This window comes from Cuculus canorus, chromosome 10 (genome assembly GCF_017976375.1).
Source record: "Cuculus canorus isolate bCucCan1 chromosome 10, bCucCan1.pri, whole genome shotgun sequence".
NCBI lineage: Eukaryota > Metazoa > Chordata > Aves > Cuculiformes > Cuculidae > Cuculus > Cuculus canorus.
In genome coordinates this window covers 14,186,055-14,208,963 of record NC_071410.1, presented here as the reverse complement: position 1 = coordinate 14,208,963, position 22,909 = coordinate 14,186,055, and the positions used below count along the sequence as shown (strand labels likewise).

Below are 22,909 nucleotides of genomic sequence, written 5' to 3'. Positions count from 1 at the left end.
TGCCAGCCGTTCCTCAGAGTAGCTACCCTGACAGCCAGCAAGCAGGAACATGTTAGAAGTGCAAATGTAGCACATTTCTATTGTTATTTGACAGATGAGAGAAGGAGACAGTTTAATTGGCATTGTCCCGGCTCGCATTTATAAAGTGGTGTCAGTGCTGGATCAGGGTGTTGAAAAAGGGTTGCTAAATATTGATATTTGTTTCTCTTTTTACTCCTTTAGTAGCGCAGAGACCTTGAGACCAGATTAGCCTGGGCCCCAGAAAGGTTAGGGAGACTCTTTGCTTCCTCTTCTCAAGTTTACTGGAAGTCTGTGGCTTGGTAGGATGCACCTAGTGTCACTGAAGACCAGCCCCTGTTCTGTCACTCTGTCGGTGCACATATGGAGTACAAAACTCCCAAGATAAAGTTAGAGTCCTTTTGTGATAATGTGGAAGGGGTTTTTCCTGAAGTAAAAACCAAAGCCAAGTCCTCTGGGCCAAGTCTGCCAGTGGTATATCTACATGTGATGTTTCGGGCAAGCACAAGCAAGCCTTGCCTGCGTTTTTGTATGTCTTTTGATTGTCTTGGAAGACAGCAGAGCAAGTTGGTGTCTGCATGGGCTTTGTCACGTAGAGCAGGTCGAGGAGAGTTCTCTCTGCTGATGCTGTAGGAATCCAGCAGCAAGTGGTCCAAATTGCACTTTGGGTTTTCAAACTTACTCACTACTGTAATGCTTTTGCAAAGTATATGTAAAGGCTGGCTTGGCTATGACTGCCAGCTTGTAAAACATGCACACGCAGTTGTATCGCCAGTTTTACTCTTCCCTGTGCACACAGGAGAGTGTATTTTTTAAATACGTGCCACAATTTGATTGATGACTTTTTTGCTTTTAGTTCTGTAGGTGCATATATCACCAGGTGCTTTGGCTTTAAAAAACGGCAGTCACCAAACATGAGGCTGCTGGATTTTGGAAGGGAGAAGGGAAGGTTTGGGTTGCAGACAGACTCCATGCTTTGACAGAGGACCTGACAGGATAGATCCTGGCAGGGACTCAGACGTGATCCAGAGCACCTGTATGGACTACTTTCATGCTTTGCTGGGTCAGTCAACAATGCATGAGGGCTGGTCAAAGATATCACTTGTGGGCAGTCATGTTAACACCAGTGACAGTCCCTTCCTTTATGGAACAATTGAAGCAAAAACTGCAGGAAGGGAACCTTGGAAAGATTTCCTTCCCTTTTCTATACATAACACTGCTTTGTATGTAAGCAAAACACTGTAGCGTGCATTAATGCCTGCTTGCATGGAAGCAAAATTTAAATGGAGGACAACCTTGTGGTCCAGCTTCAGGATTTCATGTTTATAGACTTGGATTATTTTGGGAACAAACCCCAGCTGTTTAGGTCTGATTTGCTGCTTTCTGGCAGGCTAGAGAGTTAGCATCATATTGGGAAATCCGTCCTATTGCTTGAGGGGCAATGATGACAGATCATGCTGTTTTCTTGTTGAGTCATTTAATGCAAAAGCAGTTTTGACAGTTTAAGAGTTGAGCGGTGAGCATGTTGGTGCAGCCACCTTGAGGGGTTTCCCCATGCTCTTCCCCACTAAACCCTGAACAAATCCAGTTCAGATGTACTTGAGTGTTTCTGCTTTCTGACCTTGCTGCAGGGTGAGTGCAAGACTTTCTGCTGGGTTTTTTCACTTTCTTAATGCAGAGTTGGCTGCTGGGCACAGGCTGGCAGACCTGGATGCAGTCCTCTGCTTTATCACTGGTTTCCTCCAGGCTCTCAGCAGTGCATCTGCTGCCAGTTCCTCGTGTAGCCATCTGCACTGCCATGGGGTTGTCCTCTCCTCAGCCACCACATTTCACAGCTCGGCGTGTTATGGTAGACCCGGTTGCTTTCAGTGCAGTGGGCTGTGGATGGCTGTGTGCAGTGGCAGAGTGGGGTTGACCGTTGTGGTCCCAAGCCCTTCAGATGCCTCGGTGCAAATTCCCAAAGCGCTCGAGTAAGCCACATGGCTGCAAGAAATGGGGTTACCAATGGCCTACTGAGCTGATGGGTCTGGCCAGGGATGGTGCTGCTGATCTCTTGTAGTGCAGAGTAAATGGAGTGGTTGAAACCAATGCATTCTTTCTCTGCAGTTGCAGTATATGGGCATGTGGATATGGATGAGGCTGATGCTGTATGTGTCCAGAGCAACTCAGAAGCTCAGTTCTCCTGTAAAATAGCAATAGCTTTTCTCTGCTTCGTAGCATTTGGTTACTGAAAAATCTCACAGCAGTGGGTCCTAACTGTAATGCAGAAATCCTTTCAATCTCCAGAATTTTGGTGTCATAAATTAGGAGTCTATCAAGGATTCACTACTTCTCTTGCATTGTTAGTCTGCTAAGGTGTAAATTTATTTTCTGATCATCTGATCTTGAAAAGCTAGCTGGAGACATTAAGAAAAATCTTTAATATATTGAAATTCTCATTTCCAATGTCCTCCCTATGAATCGCACCTGAGAGCAACATCTCACATGGGATTTGGCTTGTGAGAAATGGAAGCTGTCATAGTAAACCTGGTTGAGTAAGGCAGGAGGCTCTGAGGCCACGTGGCCATTTTCTTCTTCAAGTGTTTATATGATCTGATTAGTGCTACACAAGGAACAGTCAGCTTACAGAGTGAAAATTTCATCTGATAGAAAACAACGTTAAAAAAAAATAAGATCAGGGTAAGTGCAGTCTTTCTCCCTTTGCCCATCTCCAAAAAAAAAGTAAAGAACAGCTGAATGCCTGTGAATTGGGTACCTGCTTAGAGGACTTTCCAGATCAAGCTTCTACTAGATCTCTCCCGCACAAAGTAGGGCAGTCCCAGTGGCTGAGTTTGACAGATCCCTGTGCCAGCGAAGGTTGGTGCTGGTTTGGTCACTAGCCTATTCAGGAACAGGTTGGTGGTGTTTGACTTGGGAGAAGACAGGGTTGAACAAGGACATCTCATGTTCTAGGGGTCGGCTACTTCCTTGCTACTTGAATATTCTGCACTGGCTTTCTCTTCCCCATCATCATGTTTTCATTATTAGATAATTAGATAACTCAAGAAGCCTTTAAGTTAAAGTTTTGTCATAACCAGTAAATTTATGCCAAAGGATTCTGTTTCACTAAATCCATGGAGCTTTTTTTTTAATTTTTTTGTTGCCTTCTTTTTTTTTTTTTTTCTGGTGAGAAATCATTTCATCAGAAGTTCCCTGTCTGGCTCCAGCTGTAACTCTTCAGCTCTAAGACACGGGGCATGCCAAGACCTGAGCAAATCTGCCCTTTGCTGTCATGAGCTGCAGCCCGGTGGTGGTTTCTTAGGAGCAGCAGCAGGATGCTGTGGTCATTGTGGGATCCTGTGAACATCTGTCAGGAAGCGCTGGCATGTCATGTTAACGGGGGGAGCGGAGGGAGCCCTTTGAAATGGTTGAAGGGGGGCTGATAGCAACATGTGCTTATGTGCCTCTCCACGTAGGCTCCGCTTCCTGTTATCTGGCAGTGTCAGGCAAGCAGGGTGCTTGTAAAGAGGTTGGATTCTTGCTGCTTTTCTCTTCAGCCATCTGTGCAAGTGATCTGTGCAGGTTTTTCTGCAGCAGGTCATTCTCTGTCTCTCCTTGCTTTCAGTCTTTCTGGATAGCAAAATAACATTTAAATGAGAAAAGTCATTAGAACTGTTCCAGCACTAAGGAGTCTCTTGGTGGAGTATTTATCAGCTGATGATCTTGTTTCCATTTGAGGTCAGAGGCGTGTGCTTTCTAGTTCTTTGCTTGCTAATGTCATTGCAGATAGGCCCACATCTCCAAAAATAGCCTTTGATCATGAATCTGTCATCGTTGTGCATGTAGCCATCTGTGCCCAGAAACGCATTGGTTTGTGAAAGCAAACAGCTTTTTGCACCTGCACATCTGTGAGTTTGTTCCCTTTTCTTAAGCAGCATGATTTATGAGCAGGTTTCTAGACCCCTGGGAGAAGTGGGCCATGATAGAGTTGCTCACATTTACTCTTCTGCCTTGGTTTCTCGATCTGGAATAATTTTTCCAAAACCCACTCAAGCACTGGGAAGACAGAGTACTTTCTCTCTCTGTCAAATGCCTACGTTCTGTCCTGTATTGCCTTTTACCGTCTTATGTTTGAAGTTCACATTGCTGTCTTTGGAGGCTGCAAGGGTTTGGCTCAAATTGTTTCTACTCAGCAGTAGTGGGGCTCAGCAAGAAATCCCACTGTCCAATCTATGCAGTGTCTTCCCAAGGCACTCATCCTGAACCTGAGCGGGGTACAGCAGTGTGCATGCACAGGTAACTGCCTCTCTGGGCAAGGATGGGCAAGGGAAGAAGAGACAGGTGCAGGAAGGGAGCAGTTTCCAGCCTTCTGGGTAAATAGATAAGGACAGGAGACAGAGCAGGGATTGGATCATCTTGCTGGTTAATGGGAAAGAAGCATTATACGTGTGCAGCTACTCTTAGCTCTTGCCAATGGGTGTGGAAGAGCCTATCTGGTATTCCAGCTGAGTTCACGCACAAGCACATGCTTATCTTTGTTTTAAAAATATGGAGGCAAGATTGCAGAGGAATAGAAAATACTTGGATAAGAGCTGTGCCAACACGGTTCCAGCACCCAGTAAATCAATTAGGCAGAGGAAGAAAAGCTGAGAAAGAGGCAACAGCTCTGAGGAAGTGGTTGAGAGCTGCTGGTTCCCTGAGGGGAACTTTGTGAAAGCTGCAGGCGGGTGCTGAAGGCAGAGCAGGGGAGCTTTCAGTCGGGCTCCACCAGTGCAAAGTTCATGCAGATGGGCAGAGTTAAAAAAAAACCTAAAACCTTATGATCTGAAGAGATCTTAAGTAATTTGGGGAGGGCGTTTACCAAAGACTAATGTTTCCCTTCCACATTTGGTTGCCCCAGCAGAAGGAAGTGGGCAGGATGCAAGAGGGCCGGCAGGGTCAGGGAAAGAGTCTTCCCTGTTTGTCCTACTTTCTTCCCTTCTTCTCTGAAGTTCCATTACCAGAAATTTATATCAGTGACAGGGCCCTTGTGGCCAGGTCCAGGATGGTGGTTCCTGCCTCCTCCTCACCTGACTTTTTCCACCCTTTCACGTGCACTCTTTGGAGTCCCAGAGGGATTAAAGCCGTCTCCCCTCTTAGAAAGCGTTAGCAGAAGATCTCAGCTGCCTTTGATTGTGCCCTGGCTGTGTGTAGAGAGAAATAGGACCTTGTTCATGGAGGATTTCCTGCATGCTGTCTATCAGCTCTGATTTCTCTTGGAGACACTAGATGCTGCACCGGGCTTCTTCCTTCCCCTTGCTAATTAAGGCATGCAACATCCAGGGCTGTATCAATCTGAGGATTAAATGTTCTTTCTTCTTAATTGCAAACAAAAGATAAATGAAATATCTAATTCAGCTCAAGAGCCTGTCTTCAACAATGGGTCTGTTCTGAAACCTGAAATAGCTCATTTTGCTTCAAGTAGAGTTATTTTTCATTTCCCATTTCCTAAAGCTTAAGACAATTAGGCTTTGGTCTGGTAATGTGTCTCCTGTGGATTGGTGTTACTGGGGAAAACTTATTAGTCCCTTCTGTTCTGTTGGGAATTATTTTTGTGTGGTCGGGTTTAATAAGACGCATCATATGCATATGCTTGAGAGAATTTGGCTTCAGCCTGTCAGGCTTTCATGTTTTGCTACAGGTAAAAAGGACAATGCAGCTGGTTTTGTACGCAGTCTGTTGTGATGGTTAAAGGAATGCTTTGATGGCAAAGCTACTGGAAAATAGCGGAAAAGTGCAGAAAAATGTTCTGTGGGCCTGAGCTGTTCTTGCTGCATCTTTTTTTCCCCTTCAGCTTGTAAGTGCTGACTGGAATGTTTTGCAGCAAGGTAAATTAATTTTCAGCTTCATCGTATTCCTTTTAACCGATACAGGGATACCTTGCAGCACCACTCATATTTCCTATTAAAGCACACGAGGCAGCGAAATCTGCAGGCATTTCACTGGGTCTTGTGCACTCTTTGTCTTGGTGGCAACACAGCAAACGGACTAGCTCTGAGGGGACCTCTTCAGAGCAGGCAGTTGTCTCTGAAAAAGGATGTTTCCTTCTGATGTAATTATTAAAACATGTGTTTTCATTAGTTTTCTTATTGTGCACAGTGCTGTACTGGGCAGAAGAGAATGTCTGCCCTGAAGAGACTGAAACAAAGGCAGTGGGAAAACAGAGCTGGGTAGTTCCTGGGAAGAGATGTTTAGGGGAGTGCTCACCCCCAGCACACTGGAGACTCAACTGATGGCGTAATGTTAGCAGGAAGGGAAAACTCCATGGGACCATGGAAAACCACCATGTGGGGAGACTCCAGGTGGGGGAGTCCCACTGGTAGGAAGGAGCAGATCCTACCCCTGCACTGACTCTAGAGTTTGATTTGTGATGACTTGCCTCCTTCTTGGTTTTGATTTCCTTACAGCAAGACCCTCCATGGTGCTGGGAAGGCAAATTGTCTCGTGTGTGCATTAAGTGCTTTTCTAAGAATTTATGTAGTGAAATGTCAGGAATATTTTTATTTTTATTTGGATCTGGTTAATTTCTCAGTGTCTAAATCACTGCATACAGAAACAGCAAATGAGGGAGCGATAGGTCCTGCCTCAGCCCCCTGAGGAGACAGTATGAGGTTGTTGTACCCAGATCACAACACTTTATTCTTTAGGTCAAATCCTAGCAATTCATTATTTTAGGCTGATGGATCAGAGTGAGTCAATCGTCAGTTTAGGAGTCTGTCCTTCAGTTGCAGTCTCATAATCGCAGGATAACTCAGGTTGGAGGGACCCTTGGGAGGGCTCTGGTCCAACCTCCTGCTCAAAGCAGGGTCACCCATGGGCTGGTTCCAGCTGGGACGTTCAAAGCCTCCAGAGACAGAGGTTGCCCTGCAGCTCTGAGCAGCCCTGGAGTTCGGTGCTATCTGGTCACCTAAGGAACCTCCTGTTCTCTTTTGCTACAGAATGAAGAGGAGGAAATCAAGCTGGAGATAAATATGCTAAAAAAGTACTCCCATCACCGGAATATTGCTACATACTATGGTGCGTTTGTAAAGAAAAGTCCTGCAGGCCAAGATGATCAGCTCTGGGTAAGTGTTCAGTGTCATTTCTGTTGAGCAGATGTACAACTCCTTTCTTTAAAGCTCCAGTATGCTTGGCTTTGGACTTTGTCTCAGTGAAATTGTGAAGTTATTATTACAAAGGATAACAGAAAATTGTTCCTCCATACACATCTCCCATCCTTTGTCAGTTCCTTTGAGGATGGGGAGACTTGTGCTGTCATTCTGATTTGTTGTTTTAGGGTTTTTTTTTCTAATTAAACATTTTGATAATTTTTTTAATGAAAGCAAAAGCAAACTTGTCCTCTTCTCCTTTTCTCTTGTTGCTTTTCTCTCCTTTTTTGAGTTGGAAAATAAGAAAAAAAAAAAAGGAACAGAGGAATTGGCAAGAAACAAAAGAAGAAAAATGAATACTCTGATTTTTTTTGGCTGCCAGCTCTGCAGCAAAATGAAAAATTTCACATTTGGAAAAAAATCCCATGTTTTTCAGTTCTGCTAGCTCTTGTTTTTCTGATTTAGTAGTTTCTAAAAAATGTACCCATAACCTGCAGTATGAGAGGAGCACTACTGAGATTTTCTATTTATTCAGCAATGCGTGTGATTCAGGAAATGATATTTTATGTTGCTTGGCATCCGGGAAGGTCGTGTGTAGTTTGCCACACCTTGACTGTGGTGGAGTGGGTGTTTGCACATGGTATCTCTGCTGGTGCTTTGTCAGTGCTGCGGTAAAGGTGTATTGCGTTTGTCTTCCTGCAGTTGGTGATGGAGTACTGCGGTGCAGGATCTGTCACTGACCTGGTAAAGAAGACAAAAGGGAACTGTTTCAAGGAAGACTGGATTGCATACATCTGCAGAGAGGTTCTTAGGGTGAGTTGTGCCAACAAAGCTTTGTTGCTCATTTGCAACAAAGAGGCCTTTGGTCACTGGCATAAGTCAGTAATGAGCATTATTGTTTCAAGGTTTTGATCCATGGGGCTCATGGGTTGTGGTCCTTGAGTTCAGAAGAGCCCAAAGAGCCAGGACGATAGCTGCTTGACATCCCAGATTACTGTAGTTAATCCCATTTTCTGTATGAAGAACAGAAAATTCCCATTTCCTGTGGCAAGTAGCTATCATTTTAAAGTCCAGATTCTGGGCATCTAGAAAAGTAAATAAATTTTGTGTTTTCAATAAATCTGTCATCCACATCAGGAGATCTTACTGCTCATTGCTTCAGCTGTTCATGCTGTGTAAGGTCTTTGTGCTCACAATTCCTTTACCTGCATACTCTCAGGGGCCTCTTTTCCATACTATTAGAAGCAGTGTTGACTAAACAGCATTCCAGAATCTTAAAGGTGGCCCTGTTGGGGCAGTATTCTCCAAAACAATTCTTAGAGCTATATTTCATTCTATGCAGGCTTAGGGCTTTTTGTTGTTGTTCTTGGAGAGTATGAAGGCTAAAACATTCTAAGCTGTTATCTAGTGACCTAGCCTGGAAAAAAAAAAAAGGGTGGAACCTGTCATTCTAAATTCAAAACCCATCACAGAGTTACTGATCCATCTTCCTTGTAATGGAGTTTTACTTCTTTTCTAAATAGCGGTAAGGTAAATGTGTGTTCTGGGAGCTGAAGTTCAAAGGACGTGTCAACGTAATGCTTGAATAGGGATAAATCGTGATTGTTTCAAAACAGAATGAGCCAGTTGCACATGGATTGCAAACATTTCCTTCTAGAAAAATTTAGAAGCTGGGTGGAAGCTCTATTTTAAGTAATAAATATTACAGAGGCTAAGCGTTTTGAGTGAAGCATCCCTGCCTGACTATAATATATTATTTCAGGGTATTCCTTTATATCTATGCTAGTTTAACCATGGATAATTTTAGAATGAAGGAGGAGACAGAATATTGCAAATATTAGCTGAATTAAAACAATATTTGCTGCATTCAAAAGCAGGTCTGACTTGGTATTTTGAACTTTCTGTGGTCCATTTACCATTGAACACAGTTTTGTTGAATGCAGAATTTAAGCCACTGTGGCCAGCCATCTACTGTCTCTGATTCACATATAGAGCACTCTGCATTGCTCTTTCCCTCTTTAGTTTGGTTTTAACACATAGTATGAAGAGGCATCCCTTGATTCTGAGACAGAAGTTTACAATATTTCTGCCTCGTTCTCTTCATGCTTTACTTCAGATATGGTTCACTAGTGTCAGGCCTGTGGGTAAAGAAGACAGTCAAACTTATGGTTCCTTGTCTTGTCTCCTCCGTGATACTGGGGTCTTTGTGTTGCTAGTAACATCTAAAGGACTTTCCCTGTAAATAAAGTTGAGGAAGAATAGAAGTGTAGAAGGCCATGATGCCATGCTCATGATAATGATGGGAAGAAAGACTAAGGGAAGTTTGGTTTTCTTTTAGGGCTTGGCACATCTTCATGCTCACCATGTCATCCATCGAGATATTAAAGGACAGAATGTTCTTCTTACAGAAAATGCAGAAGTAAAACTGGGTAAGTTTCCTTCAATGTGTGCTAGAAGCCTGTTGGGAAAAATTTAATATTTCCACATTGTCTTGGAAAGAAACTTCAGTAATCTAAGAGCGACAAATGTGTCAAGTAGCATTAATACCTTTGTTTTAGAAGGTGTCGGCCATGTAGAAAGAGCTGAAAATGTGAGAAGTTCTGCAAGGATGTCACTCTCAGCTGGTGGGGAATAGAACTACTTCTCTGCAGTCAAACAAAGAACCTGTCTAGTAACTCATAGCACCATCAGGCCTTCACAGCAGATCCCAGCATGCAAAGACTTTGAAAATAAAAAAGTTAGGGGAATAGATTATGTTAATGCATTTCTCTGAGGGACACGGTCTTAGAGGTTTTCAAAAGTGAAAAAGTTTCATATATGTGAAATTACTCCAGTGGAAGGGCTACTGCTGAAGAGTAGCTCTGACTAATAGTCATGTCTCAAAAACTTGGAGAGTTTACTTATGTCCTTTTCTACTGTGACTTGTCAGTGTTGACAACTTCTAACTTCCTAAAACTAAACTCAAGTACCTATCTTTCTTGAGGAGGGGATGTCTTTCATGTTTGGGAAGACATCACAGAGAATGCATGGCAATGATTTTAAGGAGCAGTCTCCAGGAGAATAATTCTCTTATTTGAGTTGATCTTTATGTTCCCTTTCTCTTCATTTGAAAGAATTCGCTTTAGAGTTGGATAACAAAAGTAATAAGCATGGCCTGCGGATGTGGGATAGGATGTTTGGCTGGAACAAATAAAAATAAGTGTCATTATGGGTTAACCTTCTGGAGAAATCCTGCCTTCAGTGAAGACAAGGGGAGTTTTGCTGTTGTGTTGAATGAAGGGAGGATTTTTGCTTGTGGTCTCTAAAAGATATGTACTATTTTTCAACTGTTCCCTCAGTTGATGGGGGGATCGTGTGTATTTATGGTCTTGTAGAGTTATGACTCCCACCATTCTTCACATGGTGGACAAGACAATTGAACCTTTCTAACTCAGTGTAAAGATGAAACAGATTTAATAAGTACAAAAATAATTTTAAAAAAAGTTGTTGTCAGAGAGATTTAGCTTGTGTGCCTAGAGACCCAAGAGTTCCTCAGTCCAGTTCATTCCACTTCAGTGGAAATGTACACGCTTCCCATCAGGAGAAGAGAGTTCTTGATGATCCCAAAGGTCAGGTCCAACTTATTGTTGGGGGAGCTTTGCAAAAGGGGCACCTTAAATTACAGTAGTACAAATGATTGTGGTTTGCAGATGATCTGCAGTGAGGTAACATAAATGAGAAAACCTGCCTCTTGGTGGTAACCATATGGCTGTCTGCTTTCAGTCCTTTCTATTCCATTATTTTGTCTTCTGAGTGAATAGCACTCAAGTGCTTTGCCCAGTGGACCCAATTAGTGTATCTTAGAGGTTGGATCAAAGAAAAATACAATTGCATAATTATTGGTTGTTTGAGCCCTTCTTCATGTCTGAACAAAGCTGTTTCGCTGTACAATCTTGATGAAAGTAGCACCCTTTCCAGCACAAGGAGCACCACTCAATTGTCTCATGTTAATGAGTCCAAGATCAGAATAAACTAGTATACTCTCCAGCTTGTTCTAAGATAGTGTATGAATGTAGGGAAGGAGTTACTCCAAACACCTCAAAATTAAGTGATATGAGGGTTCTTCCCAGCTTTCACAAATGATCATATTGGACACATCCAGATTTACCTTCTCTGTAGACACGGTTTGTCCTTTCAGATGCTGGTTAACAATCTCAAGTCCTATTCAATGTAGCATTTATATTAAGCATGAATTGTTCTGTAATGCCTTCCTAGAGCAATTCATGTCTGCTGTAACCTACCTGGCGGATTTAGCATGCTGTTCATTTGATCCCCCTGTCAAAAAGTTGAAAAAAAAGGGCAATTAAAAGTTTGGTATTCTAACAGTTATGGAAGTAACCAAGCAAATGCTCTGCTATGTGAATACAACTCTATTAAATTTCTTTACCTCTTTTTGGCTTTTCAGTGGACTTTGGTGTAAGCGCTCAACTGGACAGGACTATTGGGAGAAGAAACACATTTATTGGCACACCGTATTGGATGGCACCAGAGGTCATTGCTTGTGAGGAGAACCCAGACTCTACGTATGATTACAGAGTAAGTGTTGCGGCTCTGTATAAGGCAGCAAAACGTGTCGATTATTGCTGAAATCCTGCTCAAATGTTATCTTTGAAAAGTTTGAACTGCCCTCCTTTTAAGCTGTAATAATATTATAACTGTAGGAATAGAAGTATTTCTAATGTGCGAGTGGTGGCTCTTTTAAAGGGTAGAGTTTCATAATGAGTAATTATTTTTGTGAGTCGTTAGTACATGAAATACACTTTCTTGAACTTCTGAGAAAAAAAATATTGATACGTGGCAATTGGAGGTCAGGTCAGAGAAAAGGAAGAGGTAAATTTGGAAGGAATGCTTGAAGTAGCATAATACTAATATGACACATTACTGTTCTCCTCTGTGGTAGAGCTGTTTTACTATGTATTCATCTGTTAATCCTGAGTTAATTGTATAATTAGTATCACTTTACTCATTTATGAACATGTCACTGTAAAAAGTTTCCTATCTCAGAATGATTTCTGGTTCGCAAGGTAGCTGCGGTGAGATAGCACAGAACTTCTTTTGTTTCAATTTGTGCCGATTGCCTCTTGTTCTGTTATTGAGCACCACTCAGAAGTCTGGCTTGGTCTTCTTTACACCCCTCCCATCAGGAATTTGTAGACATTTGTGAGATCCCCTGAGCCTCTCCTTCTCCAGGCTGAGCAGTTCCATCTCTCTCAGCCCAGAACCTCCCATCTTCAATCACTTAATCATCTTTGTAGCCCTTTGCTGCACCCACTCCGTTATCTCCATGACTTCCTTGTACTGGGGAGCCCAAAACCAGCTATCAAGCACTTTTTCTTGTTCTCCTCCTAACTCTTATAATATGCTGATGCTGTTCCAAAGAGACTTACAGAGTTTATTTGTTGTCCTCTGGCCTGTTTCCAGCAGTGTTGTCATTCCTCTGTTTGTACTTACCAGGCAGGATGTTTTCCAGAGATGGCTTTGTGAGAAGCCATCTTCGCATCTTCGGAGTGACCCTCCAGTCACTGTCTTGGTTCAGGTGCTTTCTCGATTGCCATTTTGCACCTCTCATTCTAGCTGTGACTTCAGAAATCTTTGTTAGAAGAACCTGTTATTACTTCCATTTTCTACTGATTAAGAGGCTGTGATTTTCCCTTGTGGAGACTTTGTGTGTCATTCTGGCAGAGTGAGGTCACGTTGTGTGAGTGTCCGTCATGACCAAAGAATGTTCTTGCATTTTATTTCATTTTTCATACCATATAAATCTTCTCCTGAAACCTCAATAAATTAATCTCTTGTCTTCATTCCCTCTCCTCAGTAGATTTCCTTTTCAGAATGTATACTTGTCAGAAGATATAAGCGTTAGGATTGTGCATCTGTAATTCTTGAGGTTACTTTGCCTTGAGTAGTAATTACAGTTCATCTGCTTGCATTTATGTCTATTTCCAAATAGACTCTGCAGATGGTAGTTCAAAACTGACCTGAGTGAAGGGTTTTGGAAGCAGTTACACGGGCAGTGCTATGACTCAGAAGCTGGCATGGGGCTTGTCTTTCCTAGGGAGAGTTATAGTTGATGTGATGAGAAAAGTAGCAACAAACTGCTCTGTAACTTCTTGCCGTTCCAGCTCTGATTGAAAAAGAAATTGTAACAGATAAGTAAAAATATATGTACATAAATAGGTATATATACTCATTGACCTTTACGAACACTACTGTCGTCCTCCCTTTCACCTGGCTGCCTCTTATGCTTTGAAACTCCAAACCAAAATTCTTCGTAGCCTGATAGTTCCTGCCATTGTCCCCCAAACCTGTAATACTGCCTCTCCAAAGGCTTTGCTGTCTGAATCTATTAAATCCCACCAGTTCTGTTGTCAAATGGCTCTATAAACAATGATGTGAACTGGTTTTCAGTTTGCATAAAAAAAAAATATTCAGAGCAAAAATTTATCCACTGAGAAGGCTCAGTGGATAAAGTAAAATTTAGAGTGCCGAGCTGGGTGCAAGCTGCTATTCCTGTTCTGGAATACTGCTTCTAATCCTTGGAGGTTTGTCTTCTGTGGTTCCCTTGTTAAATAGATAGGTTTAGAGAAAGCCCTGCGCGTTGGTTTGTTTATGTGCCTCTTATTTGGCTGTATTTAGACACAAAAAAACGTAAAATAATGCATGTGGTTGATCAAGTGGAAACCTGTGAAGTTTTTAAAGTTGCTGGTATGTTTCCGATTTACCTTCCATGGTCAAAACACAGCCATTAGCATCCAAATGAACTGATATAGGAAACTCCACTCTATATTAACGGAGCTGAACATATACTGCAGAGTAAATCCAACTGTGTGATTATGCTCTGCTTTCATGTGCCCAAAACTGTGTGATTGGAGACTTTGTAGACAAAAAAAAAAAGTCAGACACCAAGGCCTGACTATAATTTCTATTCCATTGATGTAGAAACTCAGCAATAATTGCTCTGAGATAAGCATTAAGACCAAGACTTTTTCTGGTCAGGAGCAGGGAGGGGGCGAGGCACTGCTGTGTCTCACTGCCTCAAGAAAACAGTTTACAAGATTTAAGACATATATTTAACCGGTGCCTGCTGTATTCTGGCCTTTGTATTTTCAGTGTAGAAGGTCTGAATTTTGAGGCTGGCTGCTTAAATGATGAATCAGCTGTTCAGAATTGTGTGGGAAATGGGAAGCTTCTGGCTATTAGCACATTTCCGAAAAGCTCAGTAGGGAATGGGAGGGAGCAGAACGTGTGTCACTCCAACTAAAACAACTCGATCCAGGAGAAGTCTAGGGAAACTGTAAAAACCAAAACACCAAAAACCCCAAAGAAAACAAAACAAAATAAAACAAAAGCTCAAATGCTGCAAGTTGCAATGTGCCCCGTTTCTTTTCTTGCAGAGTGACCTGTGGTCTCTGGGAATCACTGCTATTGAAATGGCTGAAGGAGCTCCTCGTAAGTCACTTGGTATAAAGGTGGGGTGTCTGTGCTTTGTGAATATGTTTTGTCTTGAAAGAACCCATGCGTGACTAATGCACAAATGTACCGAAATCTGATTCTGACTGTATCTTTAGAAGTAATCTGTGACTTTCTTATTTGGGCCCTTTTGCTTTTCTCTTCCTTCTAGACCCTTCAAGTCTATATTTTGATTCCTCGCCTTCATTTCCTAGAGATACAATTTTATTTTCTTCCTAGACCTCTTGCTGGCATCACTTTGTGGGCACAGCTAAGCAGAAGTGATTGGCACTTTAGCAAAAAAAAATCACAAGGGTGGCTTTGGGTTTAGATCACTAAAAGAAAGAAAATGGCAGGGGGAGAAGCTTGGCCTAACGATGGTATTTTCACTCTGTGACTTAATTGATTCTCACAGGTTTGGGGATGAATACTATATTTGCTCACGTAACACCTTCAGCCCATGACCACACTCTCAACCTGACAGCAGATTGCCACAGTTTGACAGCTTGCCCTTGCCTGGAGGCTGTTCCCCTCGCTCCTCTGGTTAGCCTCTTGCAGCTGTCGGGCAGAGATCAGTGGCTGTAGCATAGATGGAAAGACCTCATGTATTTTTGTTTCTGCAGAGGACCAGTTGTTTTGCCCCAGTGCCCATGAAGCAGATGTGATGTGGTGGGGTATCCGGTTGCTGCTCAGAGCGCAGGAATTGAAATAAATTATGCTCTGGCCTGAGCTTGAGAGCATGTAGCTGTGTTTTTGAAAAACACACTTGGCTGTTGTCCTGTCAGACGTGGTTTTAGCAGTGCTCAGGAGCCAACTGGAGTTCAGGAGCACTTTCAGACACAGTACTTCAGCATAGCTGGAGCTTAGTGCCAAGGTATGAGTCTGTAGGGTGTTTTGTTTGAAGAGAGACTTTGTAGCTTTGCATGCTAATTCCTCATGCCACTTGTACCTGATGTTTTCTCTAGTTTTGGCAGGGAAATGCTGTGGATTTTATTTAGTTGTATTGTGTTTTGTTTACTGTAGTATAACAGTATCTAGGAACCATAGCTAGAAACCAGATTTCTTCTGCCATCCATTCCTACTGAGTCACGTGCTATTGAAAATACAAAGGAAACAGTCAAAACCAGAACCCAGATATGAGAAACGATGGCAGGGTGGATGCAGGCAGAGAAATTAATAGAAGGCTTTACCAGACCACAGTATTCTCACTTTTAACAGTTCTGTAGTGCTGTAAATTGATTCCCATTAAAAGAAAAATTGTTAAACACCTGTATATCATAAGAAATCAGACTCCACGTAGTTCCTATCAGTTGTCATTCAGTAGCTCTGTTTTGTGAAGTAAGACCTCTGACCCTCGATGCTCTCTGTGACAGATGGAGTACACTCATAATTCCACATAGAATGCTGGGGATGGATAAGATGTGACGGTATTTACATTCTACAGAGCAGTTTGTGGCTTCAGCTTTCCACAACAGTAGCACTAAAGAGAAGTATATTGGTCTGGAGAGAAACCAGCGGCTGAATGCATAAGTAGAATCTGTTGTGGATTGTCTAATAATGGTGCTCACACTCCCAAAACACAGAATAGATGCAACGTCTGCTTAGTCATTATGCTCTGTGCCAGTGATGCAGTTTATGAGCTCTCCGCTTCAACATCAGGTTTTCTTCATCCTGCATTTTCTCTTAGGCCATGAATGATGTAGTCAAGAGTTGTTAGTTGTAAGTTAAAATTTAGCTTATCATTTACCTGAACCATAAGCCAGACATAATAAACTAGATAAGCATTTCGATCCCAACTTTAACGTCTATTTATGCAAAAACATCCGTTGATGCATTAGGAAGGTAAGCTTTTTTTATGTCCTTCTGAAGCCTCATATATGAAAAATATGAAGAAAGTTGTACTTGTTCCTGCCACGCAGCCTTTATTTCAAAACTCTTTTAACTGGTGATAAAAGCATATTGTCATGAAACATTTCTGTGTATTCAGACACTTTATTTCTTGGCCCTAGTGTGAATTTCATTGACTGATACTGTGGTTCTGTGGCAGATGCTCTGCTGTTGGAAGCACAAGTGTTTGTGGAGGACTGTTCCTCTCTGTCCGGGGAACCAGGCTCCTGGCCTTCCTGGGTCTGCATGGTCAGGCTGTGGGAGGGACTGGGAGAGGGCATGCACCCTTCGATAGCTTGTGGTTTTCTTTACAGCCCTGTGTGACATGCACCCCATGAGAGCGCTCTTCCTCATCCCGCGGAACCCTCCCCCAAAGCTGAAATCCAGAAAATGGTAAAGAGATGTGTAAAAACAGTATTTTTGCTGCATTGGGCTTAGGAAGGTTTTGAGTTCGCTTGTCTGGAGGCAACAATATTGTTAAATCCTACAATGATCTCCGAGGTCTTTCCTAGGCTGTTTCTAGTGCTGGGTTAAGCTACAGGTGCAGATGTAGTTTGCAACATCTTTCTTTTGAACTCTGCCTAACCTGTGGCAGTCATTGCAGTTGCTAAAGTTTGGCATGGGTGGCTGAAACTGCAGCATGGGCAAGGCTTGGATGGGCTGCCTGGAGTCAGTGCTTTGTCAGAAGATTGCATGATCATTGGAGGGCTAACAGCAGGCACTGTGGCCTGAAGAGAATTAGTTTTTTAAATGTGTATGAAGAAAATCTTCACCATACCGAAAGGGTAAGAGCATTTTTGAAAGAGTTGCCGTCACCAGATTGTGGTTTTGTTGATCCAGATGTGAATTCAGGGTAACTCCACTGAGGGGTGGATTTCCCCATCACGCACCCTCAGCACTGTGCTGATCTTGGGAGGCGCACTGGTGGCAATTGCTTAAATGGTTTCATACAGTTCCAATGCAAAAGGAAACCTTGGAAAGTTAGTGCTTTCCATTACTCAGAGGTAGTGCTTGGCATGGAAGTTGAAAAGGATTATTGTTAACCTCTACTTTTCTATCTTTTTCAGGTCAAAAAAATTCCTAAACTTTGTTGAAAGCTGCCTTGTAAAAAATTATTTGCATCGCCCATCAACTGAAACCTTGCTTAAGCATTCTTTCATCCGAGACATGCAGAATGAACGGCAAGTGCGCATCATGCTGAAAGACCACCTGGACAGGACCAGGAAGAAGAAAGGAGAAAAGGGTAATGTAGCAAAACCAAAATAAAAGGCACTGTACAGAGTAGGTCCTCTTCCAATTTTGACAACATATGACAAGGCAGATGCAACTGATATACTAGAACGGGGAAAACTCTGAGAATGTGTTGTCCTTGGTAGTAGTGGGGCAATTCTGAAGATCTCTTTGCTAAAGCCCAGATCCTTAATAGTGTTTTAAGTGCTAAAGTCTTTGGAGCCTGACTGACCCTGATTCACTGAAAGAAACTCTAATGCTAACATCAGGAGTCCAAGTAAAGTCTAGGTCCCTGCTTTTTTGAGTATCTAAGTAGTGTTAAACAAATGTTTCCTAGTCTTTTAGTTTATCTGTCTTTCCTCAATCCATTTAAATTACCTGGTGCATCTCCATATAATTTTACCTTGTGAGTTCTTTGTGGACAGAAGTGTTCTTTAAGCGTTTTGCAGTGGAGTGCGCAAAAGAGACCTCGAGAAGGCCTCCAAGGTCCAGCAAAACACAAGTGGTTGTGATAAGTCATCTGCTTCACAGAGTGGCTGAAGGAAAACGGAGAATCTGAGTTTGTTCCAAATGATAGCCTTACTCTTGAGAGCAAAACCTGGAAGAAGCGGTGCTGTAGTGGGGATGACACTCGTGTAAATGCCTGTGCACAGCAGACTAAGGGCTGGATACGCTGTTGACCACCGATTTTTCCCCACCCTCTTTCCCTCTCCCTCTTCTCTATCTTTTATACTGGCAGGAGCACTGCGAATATCAGCCAGTATGACAGTAAACTTGGAAAACACTGATACAGTTGGAAAGTGACTTATAAACTCCAAGTGTTGATTTGACAACAGGAATATATGTGCCTAAAATGAAATTGCCAATGCAATGTAGATTTACTGACTCAAATAGTAGTTACAAATTCTGCCGCCTCCTTCAGTTATGAATCTTAAAGCACATTCGAATGGAAAGTTAGTGAGTTAGAGTTTATCACAAATGCCCTTGGGGGTTGTGGGGAATGCAGTGATAACAATCACTTCTTGATAGATGGTTATATTTTGACCTGAAAAGTGCTATTTTTAACCAAAGCTCCCCTGAAAGGGAGAACAATGTGAAATTGCCGGACTACACACTTCGAAATAGTCCCATTTTAGCATGCTGTACAGCCAGCAATGCAGTAGGACCAGTTTGAAATTACCGCTTAACAGCTGCTTCCGTATCACTCTTGAAGACAACTTTAAAAGTGTTGGTCAGCTTCTTCTGAACCACTGTGCTAAAACTAGCATTAATTTATTATCCTTATTTCTTTTTTTAATTAGTTGCTTCAATTCAAAAACAAACCTGGATTTACTGAAGGCCTTACAACAGGGAAACAATAGCAGAGAAGGGCAGTGCAAGTCTTTTATGTCCTATCTAAATCGTAGAATCATAGAATAGTTAGGGTTGGAAGGGACCTTAAAGATCATCTAGTTCCAGCCCCCATATCTTTCTGAAGAATGCTGCTGGTTTTGTTGCAGGGGTTGGATTTCTCTGTGGGTTTAGCCTAATTTATTTCAGGTTATGGAAATAGGTTAGTTTTGTGAAACTAATAGAGTCAGTCAAGGGAAAAGATGGAAGTGTGTGAAGGGGCTGCCCTGACACATTATCTGAACTAGATTTTGAATTATGTATGTGGGTATCTTATCTCCCCTCAGCCTCCCAGTGCAACCTGTGCCTCTTAAATTCCTGCTGAGCTACATGTAGTTCAGGTCAAATGCTCAGAAACAAAGTTCAAGATCATATCTTAAATAAAACCATCTTCCACTGGGGTTTGTTTATTTTTCTCTTTTTTTAGAAGAAACAGACTATGATTACAGTGGAAGTGAGGAGGAAGATGAGGAGTTGAATGAAGATGAAGGAGAACCAAGGTACATTTTATTACTGGAATAGAAGATTTGACTGCCCAAGCTGTTCTTATTGAAGGCAGCCCTCCTCCTGAATCCCTTATCGCCTATATCCTCTCTGGTAGCTTTAACCGTTTTGTAGCTATGAAATATAACCGCTGAGTGTAAGATGTCTATAGTAAGCTGCTGCTTAGTTCCCCTGCATTAGGGAGGAAAACTTTCATGTGAAGGACCTCATAATCAGCTTCAGGCAGTTTTGTAGCACAGTTAAGTCCGGCTGCATGGTCAACATGCTGGAGATTTATTGGAACATCTTAATTTGCTAACACAGGACAACAAGAAATTCCCAATGTACCTTGTATTATCTCTTCAATGCTGTGTTTAATCATGTAGAAACCTCCCCTTTGTTTCAGCTCCATAGTTAATCTCCCGGGGGAGTCAACTCTCCGACGTGAGTTTCTGAGGCTGCAGCAGGAGAACAAAAACCGTTCTGACCCTCATCGCCAGCAGCAGCAGCTGAAGGACCAGGAGAAATACAAGAAGCAGCTGCTGATGGAGCGGCAGAAACGGATCGAGCAGCAGAAAGAGCAGAGGAGGAGGCTGGAGGATGTAGGGACTGGCTTGTATTATTGTTCCATGTCTCATCACAAATAAAAAATCTGCCTGTAAAGAGTATGGTTTGAAAGTCAAGAAGGCTGCATTAAATTGTCGGCACAAACCTGGATCATAGTCTGTAGTTCTGGGAGAACTGTGTTGCATTTGAACACAATGAGTTTAAATTAATTTAAATAGGCCCTGTCCATGTCCTGCTGACAATCTGCCTTGAGCTTTGGGAGTGGAAGAGGAAGGACATTTTGCTTGAGCGAGTTTGACAGTGGAAGCCGGGGCAGATGAGAAGAGAGAACCCAATTTCTCTCTCATGTGTGTTGCCCAATTTGGAGTCTGTCTGATCTAGAGTCCTGGCCCTGCTTCTGTTTAAGATGTTACAAGATAGCTGCTGCCTTTTCATCTGTCTGACACGCTATGGTGTTGCAGGCATTGCTAAATCACCAATGTATCTCTTCTCATGAGTATCAGATGAAATTCAAGCATTGTGCAAACACTCCCGAGCTGGCATTTGTGAAGCATAGTACTGCTCCAGCTAAACGGAGGGACTCTGGAAAAACCCTTCCTTCTCAAAATGACAGGAAGACATTTGTCATTAGATTAGCTGTCAGCCATCAGAGATCTCGCATTCTTGCTTAAATGAATGGCAAATCTGCCCTTGGCTGCCAAAAGGGCAAAGGTTTCATTTAAAGTCTGGCAGTCATTGTGGTGGCAGCTTGTGGCTGTTCGCCCCTGCTGCACAGCGTATCAGGTATCCCCTGTTTGTGACCGCTTAGCAGGAAATGGGCCTTGTGATTAATGAACACTGGCATAAGTAATTGGTGGGTACGAAAGTAAAGTAAAATAAGCAGTGTTATTCCCTGGCTGTCTTCCAGCATCAGAGGCGAGAGCTGGAGCTACGAAGGCTGCAGGAGTGTGAGCAGAGGTGGCCAGATGCAACGGCCCTTCAGAGGAAAGAGGAGATATGTAAAGAAGATAGAAGGGCTGTGGAAGATGAACGGTTCATAGTAGATGGACAGAGGAAATTGGAAAAGAAGCAGGTATAAAAAGAATGTTTACTAACAGAAATTTACAGCTCCCTGTTCCCATAGCTGAGGTCTTTCTCAGTTTGCTGAGGGTGTTACCATTCTCTGAGTTACAGACCAGAAAGGAACTTTTAAAATGGATTTACTGTCTCTTGTTCTTATATTCAGTCTTCTTTTGAGTTAATTTAGGCATTACTGAGTCATCTTCTTTATCTACAGCAATGACATTGCCTTCCCACTTCTGTCCCCGATGTTTCTGTGCTGAAATGTTCTTCAGTCACTTCAGTCTGATTTAAAATATCTTTCCCCTGAAAGCTTCCAGCATCAGCTCAAACAGTAAATCTCCAGTTTCTGTTCAGGTTGTAACCAGGACCATTTCTTTTTCACAAATGAAAATAGGGTAGAAGTTAATTTAATGCTGAAGTCTCATTGTCAAGCCTGGCACCTTGGCCACAATGTTTTTCTACTGTTTCAGCAGCAAACTGATTTGTAATCATATGGAAGGAAAAAGTATTTAATTACAGTCCTCTGGTTTTAGAAAAAGTAAAAAGAAGTAATACATTTTTTTGGCATGCTGTCCCAAAAGCCAAACACAGAGTGGTTTTATTCACTTTATGCTTCCTATTGCTTGGGATTGTGGCTCTTTGATCAGCCCTGTTAGAATTGTGCTTGCTTTGTTCTTTGAAAACCCAGTGTTTCCCGCAGTCAGCTTGATTGTCCTCTAAGGCATTGTCCTGAGGTTCATCACTCTTTGCTTTCATAAGGTGGAAGATGGGCAGCACAACAGGAAGATGCATCGAACTCTCCCCAAAGATCAGACACAGCTGCTGTCTCTCCAGCATGACCACAAGCAGAAGAAGAAGGAGCCTCCCAACAGTTCAAATTCTGCAGTGCATCCTTCATCATGCAGCACAAGCAAAGAGGTACTGTCTCAACCAACATAGCGTTTTGGTTCTCTGTGATTTATAATGCCGTGGTATTGCTGAAGCAGAGAACAGACAGATCTTTAAACCTGAATCTGGAGCTTAATCTGTGTTTTACTACACACTTATGCTAGAGTAAAGCCTTTGGTTTCTATTAATGTGGAGCGCAAGGGAGAGGAAACATTGCTCTGTCACTTGTACTTGAGTTCAGAGGAGGGTTTGACTGGTGAATGGGGAAACAAGGTCCTTCTGCTCAAACCAGGTGAAATGCCCCTGTCTTTGAAAGAGGAATGGATTAAGGTAACATCATATGTGGTTTAGCAGACATCTGCTTGATTTTAGGGTACACAAAATTGACTCGGAGACACGATGGCAGGATGCCTCCCAAGCATAGATCTCTGAGCCCAATGTCAGGCTGTGATGCCTTTTCTTGGTCTTTGTCTCCCAGGATTTTAGGCAGATGAGATCATTGGAGCAGGGGTAGCCACATACAGTCCTTGATTAAGAGTTGTAATCCATTTCACTCTTTTGCTAACTCTAAAACTGTTTCTGCCCACCAACTTGTTCTGCTTACTGTTGTCATATTGTGAAAAGCTATGGGTCCGTGTAATATACATTATCTCATCATTTCTAGCACACTTATTTTCCTTTTTGATATAATCCCGATTTGTAAGCCCAGTTCTACAGCTAGGGCAATTTATTATATCAAAGTCTGAGCTAATGTCAAAAATCTCAGCAGCTCACAATGGTGACTATATCTA

The 22,909-nt window shown here is 42.4% G+C and overlaps 1 protein-coding gene across 4 annotated transcripts in view; it reads left to right on the top strand.

The window, feature by feature from the left end:
- NRK (Nik related kinase) overlaps positions 1-22,909 on the top strand; it is a 100,018-nt gene that overhangs the window by 33,792 nt on the left and 43,317 nt on the right. For all 4 annotated transcript variants that reach the window (XR_008451517.1, XM_054075896.1, XM_054075898.1 and 1 more), the window contains 11 exons: positions 6,975-7,100; positions 7,827-7,937; positions 9,463-9,553; positions 11,569-11,699; positions 14,558-14,612; positions 16,814-16,892; positions 17,567-17,742; positions 19,546-19,618; positions 20,008-20,203; positions 21,076-21,240; positions 21,990-22,148. Coding sequence is in view for 3 of the 4 variants with exons in the window: in XM_054075896.1 (XP_053931871.1) it covers positions 6,975-7,100; positions 7,827-7,937; positions 9,463-9,553; positions 11,569-11,699; positions 14,558-14,612; positions 16,814-16,892; positions 17,567-17,742; positions 19,546-19,618; positions 20,008-20,203; positions 21,076-21,240; positions 21,990-22,148 (1,362 nt within the window). In the remaining variant the exon portion in view is untranslated. The remainder of the gene's footprint in view (positions 1-6,974; positions 7,101-7,826; positions 7,938-9,462; positions 9,554-11,568; positions 11,700-14,557; positions 14,613-16,813; positions 16,893-17,566; positions 17,743-19,545; positions 19,619-20,007; positions 20,204-21,075; positions 21,241-21,989; positions 22,149-22,909) is intronic.